Source organism: Vicia villosa, unplaced genomic scaffold (assembly GCF_029867415.1).
Source record: "Vicia villosa cultivar HV-30 ecotype Madison, WI unplaced genomic scaffold, Vvil1.0 ctg.000282F_1_1, whole genome shotgun sequence".
Taxonomy (NCBI): Eukaryota; Viridiplantae; Streptophyta; class Magnoliopsida; order Fabales; family Fabaceae; genus Vicia; species Vicia villosa.
In genome coordinates, this window is record NW_026705120.1 from 258,201 (window position 1) to 268,074 (window position 9,874).

The 9,874-nt window shown below is 35.6% G+C and overlaps 1 protein-coding gene across 1 annotated transcript; it reads right to left on the reverse strand.

Moving 5' to 3' along the window:
- Window positions 1-173: 173 nt before the first annotated feature.
- Window positions 174-5,117, reverse strand: LOC131626314 (U-box domain-containing protein 62-like). The gene is made up of 8 exons (XM_058897147.1): window positions 4,432-5,117; window positions 3,992-4,295; window positions 3,241-3,322; window positions 1,875-1,932; window positions 1,611-1,699; window positions 1,381-1,470; window positions 1,215-1,285; window positions 174-515 (listed from the first exon to the last, which is right to left on the reverse strand). The coding sequence occupies exons 1-8, from the start codon at window positions 4,904-4,906 to the stop codon at window positions 374-376; spliced, it is 1,311 nt and encodes a 436-aa protein (XP_058753130.1). The 5' UTR covers window positions 4,907-5,117; the 3' UTR covers window positions 174-373.
- Window positions 5,118-9,874: the final 4,757 nt, after the last annotated feature.

Below are 9,874 nucleotides of genomic sequence, written 5' to 3' on the forward strand. Positions count from 1 at the left end.
TTCGCTTTTCTAATGCATCGTACCCTTCCTGATTAGCGAGGAGATTCGGGCACTGAATGTCATACTAAGTATAACATCATTTATTGTGTAACAATAATATTTAAGTCACAATAGCTTCTATTTAAGTATTAAATCTGTTACTGTATCCGAACAAAATGGTAGCTAAGATACTATACTCATAAAATACAAAGCTTACATATTTACAAACTCTGCTAGTACAGTTTTCTTACAATACAATTGTAGAATTACAAAGATACTTTGTATTAGGTGTTAACAATAAATTGCTCAACATAAAGTAGTACCTTCTTTATGTAAAATGGTTGCTTAACATAAATTGCTTACACATTTCTGCAGAAGTATTATCAACCACGTTTTATGATGGTGTGCGGCTGATCTGAAGCCAATTAGGTCCCGTATTGCTGGAGACAAGTTTTGAAGGATCATCAGAAACCTTAGCAAGGGAACGATACTGCAATTTTACACTCTCTGCATTGTCCAATGTCTTCACCACATACCTGTACATAAATAAGTCTTTTATTAACTGCAGAAGATTAAAGTAGCTCTTTGAAAGCAAAATTATGGCGTGGAAGTATATGCATGACAGAAACCATCAAACTATTCCTACCATGTCTCAATAGCAGATATTATTTTTAACACACTTAGATTTATAACATGACACATGTAGTTATTTCAAAGTCTCAACCAAGCAAATGTGCCCATAAGTTCAAAAGAAATAAAGAAAGTTATTTATCAACATCCACTATTTTTTTCTAGGTACATCTAACCAGCTATAACAGTTTAACAAAAGTTTCAACTTCTGCAACTCAACTCCCAAAAGCACTGTAGCAATACAGGGCAACATTTTGTAATTTTATTTGGGTTTGAAGACGAAGTGGTATAACCACTAAAAACTCACACACAACTGGGGTCCCGGGTTTGAACTTTGATCTCAGTTGATGGTGTCCGACTTAACAATATAGGTATTTGCAAGTTGAGCTAGGATTTCTAGACATTTTGTAAAAAAATTATTTCAGAGACATCTTGGATACAAAATCCTCAACCTATTAAATCTATCAGGTCAATTTTATTAGTCAATAAATAAATTGGCATGTTACAATATTTCCTATATATTATTAATTATTAATAATAAAAATAAACATGGCAAATCAAGATTTGATATTGACTACGAGAGAAAAAGGTGTTTAGTTACAGACCACCCATTCAGGCATTGTGTTGTTACAATAGCTTCCCTTCCAACAAAGCGTTGTGGTGTCCTTTTGTTTCCCTGATCAATTTTCTCTTCAATTACTTCGGGTAAATTTTTAAAATGTAAATAACTTTTAGAAGTAGTCTCGACTCTCGAGGGTTTTTAAATACTACCTTTATGATAACCCTGTCTGTCACAGCAAATGGAAATTGAACACCTCTGTTCCTTGGTGGTTCAAAAACAGCACACTCTCCTAAACCACCCTGTCATGAATATATATCGTTAAAGAATGAAAGAAGTCAAGGTAAGTAACTAAAGCAAACTAGGTGGTTCTTGATTTTCCTTTCATATGTCTGAGTTTCTCTATGAAGGTTTAAACATGTTTGGGCAATGGGATATACACCTGATCAAATCTTTCTCTTCTTCTTTTGGATGACCGGTAAAATTGTGATTCCTCTTCCCGACGGTACGCCTGCACAGCAGCTTGGAGTGCTGTAAAGGAAGGCAGCATGACAGAAAGAAATGCGAGAAAAAAAATCAGAATATTCCAACAAAATATTGCTAAGTATTATACTACATTATTTAATTATCTAAGAGTATCCAATATATGTTTGAGACCATATCTTATCTAAGAAAAATTAATTGAATCTATATGTTATTGACTTACAAAGATTTGGAGATATTGATTCCTCCAGTGTGGGTTGAGAGCAAGTACAACAAGCTTTCTGAAAAACGAAAAAAACAATGCATCACTGCTGTATATTAGCTACTAGCTAGTTGACTGCGTGTGACGTCTAAATGTAAATTTATAAAAGCGGTATGTAAATCTCTGAAATTTTCTACAGCATCTGCAGGCAAATCCACAACCCAAACATATACAGATGTGAATGAAAAACATATACATTCAAATTTCTAGTCCATGAACAATATAGATGGATACAGAGATACTCCCAAGGAAAATTTAAATTATCTACTAATCCTTGAGAATCATAAGTTGAATTTGATTCTTACAACAAGAAAAGTATGAAATAAAGCTACATACAAATCAGTTAAAACTAGAGGGATTATCAGTTCACAAGAAGCCCAATATTCATGTCAGCAAATGCCCAACCAAAAAAACGACCTGTTAGACCATTACATTAATACTTGATACAACCTAAGAACACATATGTCACAGCAGCACCAGCAAATCGCAACACCCTAAAACATATATCAAGACTCAACAATACCGCTGCTCTTTTATGTTTTTAGTACATATTTTTACTGTGTAGCATTCTTCTACTACTACTGTTTGCGATTCTACCCTCCTTTCTCCTCCCTCTTCCTCCTGTCGTGGTCAGGAGGCACCTTGCAATGCAAAGCTCAACCATTGTTGGGCGAGTATGCGAGGGAGGAAAGCTGTAAGAAACAGTGAGAAAGTACAAGTTACCATCCAATCATTTTTGGGATTTTACTTCCCCTCAAATGTTATACGCGTTATTCTACATTTATAGCCCCACATAGCCATAGCAACAAATCTGTTGAGGTATTTTGGGTTTTTGAAAAAATCCTCTAGCGCACTGCATACTACATGCCCGAAACAACTGTTTCTAGCTGCACCACCCTATATACGATGCACCAGGGAGCATAGTCATAGCAATGCCCTGCTCTGCCAAAATAGTGCCTTATTTGCCTCTATTAACAATCTAACATACAATGTCCATTCTCCTTTAATAAAGTTTTATAGACTTTTATAGATTCTTCCATTTGAACTTTTGATCAATGCTTCATTAAAATTCAGTTCCTATCTTCTCCTAACACAATCAATAGTTTTCCATATTCTCAAAGAAGGAAATTTAGAATTTGTTGGAGACAAATACTGGTTCGAAATGTCATTAATAGCTTTGAGAGTCCTGCCATTCTACTGTATAGAGGCGTATATTTGAGAAAGAGGCTGAAAATTACCAGATCCATAGTTATTAACATTTTTCAGAAGACTAGTCACACAAAAGGACAGTCTGAAAATTATGGCATTTTGATGGCTTAGAACCCACCATTCTAATAACATGCTGTACTCCACCTCCGCCAAAAGAATGTCCACAAGGTAATATCATTGCATCATCCATAAGAGTTCCACTGTATTTTAAGAAGATGAATCAAAAACAAAAAGTACAAGTCTGAAGATGAAACACAAGAGAGTAGAAACATACCCCCAAAAAAAACATAGGTAACATACAAGATACCAACAGAATAAACTTATGTGATCCCTATACTTGCAAAGGAGATGGATGTAAAAATACCAAATTAGATTTTCATGTTCTGCATCATCAGATTTAAGCATTTGATTAAGAGAATAAAAAAATTAAGGAAATCCTAACAATAAGATTGACACAGACTTTTACATCAGGGATCAATTGATGCCAATAGATAATCTCAATAGGTTGGAAGTACATGGTTTTGTAAATAATATGAATTCAAACTTTTTTTTATCCATCACTATACAAGCTTATGCAGGATAATAACTCCAAATTTAAAAGCAATACTTTCTTGTAAAGAGAAGGGGAGAGATGATTACAAAGAAAGTAACATCTATGATTTCAAAGAACAGGCGCATGAGAATGGAAATATGGCGCACAATATCATTCAGTTGAAAACTTTAATTTTACAGACCATCACAGTGCAAAATTGATTCAATCAAAAGCAAAAATTATTCAAATCATATTGCTTAACAATCATAACATAAAACCTAGAGCCTACTAGTACTACACACTAAAACCTTTTCTTAATGAACTGAGAGAGACTTACGTAACAGGATCTGAAAGAATTGCCCTCAATGACTCCCCTGACTCACTTGAATACACAGCATTCTTTCTTCCACTAAACCCACAACCATTGTCATCCACCATAACTTTCTGTACAGAAGGCGACCCTTCCGTACCTTGAAGATAGTGGGAATAATACTCCTCACAATCAGCTTCAGCAACAGTTGCAGAGTTCTGAGTTTTACCTAATCTTTCTTGCTGATGATCTTCCCCAACACTACTACTCACATGGTTATGAACCATCTGTACAATCTCACCGTCCTTTCCCAACATCTCTCTACCAGAAACTACAATTCAAACATAACCAAAAAGAAACAACTAACAATGTAAAGTTTACATTCTGAAACTCAACAGGAACTTGTGAATGTGAATATTATTCAAAGCTAATAATGGCAAAAAAAAATCTGCTTCGTTCGTTCATACCATAAGGGGAATGATGCTGGGATTTTCCAATTACAACACCACCACCGTTGTTATTGTTAACGTCAATAATTGCATTTGAACTCCGGTTGCTCCCGTCAACGATACTGACGCCTTCGCCGCCATCTTCGCCTTCATCGTCATCTTCATCGTCTTCTCCGTCCGAATCGTCGCTAGTGGAAGTTCCCCCGCTCCAGTTCAGTACATCTGAAGTATCCCTATGGTCGGAGCGATCAGCAAAAACGTTACGGCGGAACTCGGCGCCCTGGGAGGTGAAAAAGCGGTCACGATTTACAGTAAACATTTTGTCGTCGATGAAACCGCCAACTTCCCGGGGTTTAAGAACCGGATCGCCGACCTGCCGCGGTGGTGCACCGTCGCAGTTGAAGCGTAAAGTGTCGTCCTGGAAGACGAGTGGAGAAGTGAGGGCGTTTTCGATTCTCTGATCAGGACCGAGATTGATGTCATCGGAGGACATGGTGCAAAACGCGAAGCTTGGGTTATTGGAATGGTGAAGAGAAAGAATTAGGGTTTGGAGACAGTGTTGGATCTAGAACGGTGTCGTTTTGTAATTCATGTGCGCGCGCTATGTTGTGACACTGCACACTGGTAGCGCGTCTTTGATTCCACAAACCGATCGAGCTTCAGAACGACGTCGAAAAATACTTTGGGAACATCATAATTTCCTCAAAAGAATTCTTATATCTTAACAAATTAAAAATATTTTTTTCTAAAATTATCATAATCGTCACTGTTCTACCCAACATTTAAGAAAAAATAAAAGTTGATTTGATTCTATTTTTAAAAAATAATAAGTTGATTTGATTGTATTTTCTTTTTTAAAATTATTGATTAATTTTTATTTTGAATTTTAAAATAAAGTGGTGATAGAAGATAGTGACAAGAAGTGGTGGTTGATGGTAGCCAGGTCGATGGTTAATGTTAGTTGGATGGGCGGTCAATGGTATCATAATAGCAGTTAGAGTGGTGATCGGCGACCATTCACGATGGTGTCTTAGCTTTAAAATAAAAACAAGAATATAAAAGTCTAACTCTTTGATTTTGAGTTATAGTAAAAAAATAAAAAATTATCTCAATGTACCCCTTGAATCTTTTAGTTATTAGGCGAAATTTCAATCATGTCCCCTTGCTTCATTAGATACACATTTGAAAAAAGCAAGATTTTAAATTTGGTTTTTTCGTAGGTACATCAACGGAAACATTAAAAGACATAGTGAACATTGGAAAAAATCAAAATATGGTAGTTCAGTAAATCTTCCATAGATGTATCTACGGAACGTGTAAAAAATAGAGTACTGTATTTCGTAAATGCATCTACAGAATCTTCTGCTATATTTTAAATCAGTGTAAATTTACTCCAAAACTCCAATATTTTTAACATCAAAATATAGTACATGAAAGTAATGTAATGGCAATGGTATATAGCACACATAAATAATATGTCGTGTAAATCATCCAAATTGCAAATTGTTATCACCCAAGACTACCAATTGATTCACCGTCTCACGCTACTCTTTTGCAAGAAGATCCCGTTCTTCAAAGCTTTCACCAAATCGATTCCAAATTGCGTAACTCTTGTCGAAACCCCTAAATCAACACCTTGATCTTGGAAGAAAAACCTTCACAATTTTTCGGATAAACCCCCCCAAAGATTCTCAACCCAATACACCGATTACACAAACTAAAATTGAACATTATCAACCTAGTCTAGATGACACCCAAGCAAAAAATGATTATGTGTAGTTTGCTTATGTGTATTCACAGATGGAAGGTTGAGTATGAAGAGTGATCTTTGTATGTGTTTATATTTTCATCAAGTTAAAAATGATGCATGTATGAAGTATTTATAAGTGTGCAAGTTGGAGGCAAAAGGGAAACCTATAAGTCTGAAAAGGAATACAATTTTTTTAGAAAAATGGCAGCATGTATCGACACATATAAATCACATGTCGACACATATTAATGCAATGTGTTGACCTGTGTTAGGTCATGTGTCGACCTAAAAATCGTATGTGTCAACACATCGGAGTGAATCTTATAACATGTGTCGACCTGCAAGGTTGTATGTGTCAAGACATATAAACAAAAGCTACATGCTTTATTATTGAAGCACATGTGTCGACTCATACAACGTATGTGTCGACACTAGGGGTGGTAATAGGCTGAGCTGAGCTAGGCTTTGTCAAACATGAGTCTGACCTGCTAAAAATTTTAAAGCCTAAGTCTGGCCTGCGGCCTATCATAGGCTTAATTTTACGCTTAAGTCTGGCCTTTTCAATTGTCTGGTTGGCCTATTAGCCTACATAAAAGCCTATTTTATTTGAACATTTGTAAATAAGAAATTCAATTAAAGTATAAATAGACTAACAAATTTATAGATCAACGAGTCTAAATTCTTATTTGCATTAACTTATTCAAGTTTACTTATTAACATAAATTTTGTGATACTATTTGTTTGAGAGAACTTATGATAATAACTTTTCATATTTTCATAAAAAAAAATCAACTTATCTTCCTAAGATTTTCAAGATAATTAAGTTTTATTTTGTATTTTAATTCAAAATACAAATACAATATAATAATAAAGTTATTTGCATTTATTTAAATAGGTCGGTCCGATAGGTTTAAAAGATTTTTTTATGGCATGTGGCTTATCCTTTTTAATTAAATAGGCTTAAAGAAGAGTCTAAGCTTTTTATATTTAAAAAAAATTCTGGTCTGACCTGGGCATATGTAGGCTAGGCCATAAGCCCCTGTTATTAATCTGGCTTATTTCCACCCCTAATCGACACAAAGGCCCGTGTTTTGAGCAAAATTTTATTTTGCATGCATGAAATTGATTTTTAATGCCATAAAACTGATTTTTGATGCATGATACCTTTTCCAAACATGTTTTAAGTGCATTCTAAGATCCCGAATGAAAAGGTGCACATAATGACTCCAAGATATCGTCCTATATATAGGAATGCTAAAGCTTTCCTAGTTTTGACATCATGCAAAACATCTAACGGGCAATTGCACTCACACAATGACCTTTGCATATTCTTTATGTAGATAGGTTTTCTCACACTCTACTTCTCTCAACTTCACCTTTATGGACCTTCCAAAAGGCTTCCTCTAATTTCTCCATTGTCTTATAAGAAGATTCTAGAACTTTGTTGTTGTTGAGGGTGGTATCAATATCAAATAACGTCTTTTGGATAACAAACAAGTTCATTTCTTTCTCTTTGGCTGCCAAGGCCGATTGCTTTACTATATTGTCAAAAGAAGGAGGGGATCCATGTTTCTGCACCTAGTGACCTATTACTTTCAAAAGTTCCCTCGACTCACATAGCTCATGAAGTAACCAATCCATTTCAATTGTAATTGCAACAAGACGCACTAGAAAGTTTTCCTTCACCCTTCGAAGATTACCTAAGCAAGTGCGTCCTATTTCATACAGATCCAAAAGCCAACAAGGCAGTTGCCATTCACATTTGAAATGACATTTTTGCCATATTATTATGATGGGTTGTTTATTCCTTACCATCAAAATAAGCATAATCTTCTTCAAATACATAAGATCGGAGCTCATTAGTCATTCTAGGGCCGTAATTGGCAAGAAATTACTAGGATGTGATTACCATTTAGACAAGAAAGCTTCCTCTGATATCCAACCTGTTTGGCCCCGACTCTCCTTCTCGTGATCTCTAGTAGGAATGTTCACCAAAGAAAGGATCATCATCTATCCATGGCTCATATTCTCGTGGTCTCTTTTGGGAACCTTCATCGATCTCCCTTAACGAAGGCCTTGGAAAAACCTCACCATCAAACTAACGGGGATAGAATAAACTTCAAAGGGATCAGATCTTAATCAAAGGTCACATGAAAGCAACGACAAATGGCGAGGGCATATTTATCAACACCATCCTCGTATGAATCATAAGAATTAGTAAATATCATTTATACAAAATAATTGAGAATCCAGAGGATGTATCTCTCTTTATCAAAGATATTCCTCTCTCTTTTTTGGTAGCTTCTTCAACTAAAAAACTAGTTACAATATACCTAATTTTCTGTTTTGAAGAATTAATATCAGTAGATCCTGCACCTCCAACAATGCTTAGGCCTTCCCAGACAGAGGTGAGCTTATTCTTCAAGTACTTATCATATTGGGATAGATAACTTGTCTGATTATATGTACGATCCTAAACCCACGAAGAAGTGATTTTGTGCCAAAATTTTGGATCTTGCAAATACTTACATAAGTAGTATAGGTAAAAGGTGTGACTAGGTAAAATATTTCCTTGAAGCTTTTCAAACTGTCTACATATACTTCAAACATATTTTTGCATTTCCTGGATGAGAGAAAACAGTTGTCCCAAGTATGATTTGCATGAAGTTTGTTGAATGTTGAAGAGATGGAAGAAGAATGTTAGCGTCAAAGGTGCCTTTCTTATATTCACACCAGTATTGAAAAACTTTGACATTGACGCGACTCAGAAGATGTAACTAAACTAGAGCGATCCCCAAATGATTAATAATCTCCATCTCGAAATCATTAAAGGGGAGTTGGAACCTTAGTTTAAACAAAAGGCACCAGTGGAGGGGAAGAACACACATCACATACTCATTGCAAAGCCTCTTGTCCCTTTCAGGAGGCATCCTCCTAAATCAAATGAAGGAGTTATCTAGAATCCCATTCGTCAAAAAACATAGAGACTATGCCTAGCGTCTTTTGATCTACCCAAAGAAGTTGATCTTCGGCCTCGATAGTTACACTATTTTGGTGATCCTCTCGGTCCATTTATGCTTTGACGTCAAAAGATATAAAAGAATGACCATAAGTACAAGCATATTAATGTGACTCTATCTGCCATCTAACTTCATTATCAGTAGGGTCATAATCGAAAGACACACATATGTTCCCTAATATAGGTTTAGCCTTCCTTACTCTTGTGAAATCTAGGGATGACAAGCAGATCCGCATCCGCGGGGCCCACCCGCACCCGAACCTGAGTCAACGAATGAAAACCCGAGTTGACTGGGTTTGGATTCGGGTGCGGGTTTGGGTAGTGTGAAACTCGTACCCGAAAACTGAAATCACATCCGCTTATATATATATATATATATATATATATATATATATATATATATATATATATATATATATATATATATATATATATATATATATAATATTGTAGAAAAATTGTGGCAAAAATATATTTTATATATTTTGTTTCGGGTTTGGGTGAAAAAATCTGAACCCAACGGGTGTGGGCATGAGTATTATTTTGTCACCCGAATAACATTTGGGTTCGAGTCTGGGTGCCGATTTCGAGTGCGAGTTTGGGTAATGTGAAACATGCATCCGACCCGACTCATTGTCATCCCTATTGAAATCATTTGAGTTGGCCTAATGAAAGTCTAGGAAAGTAAAACC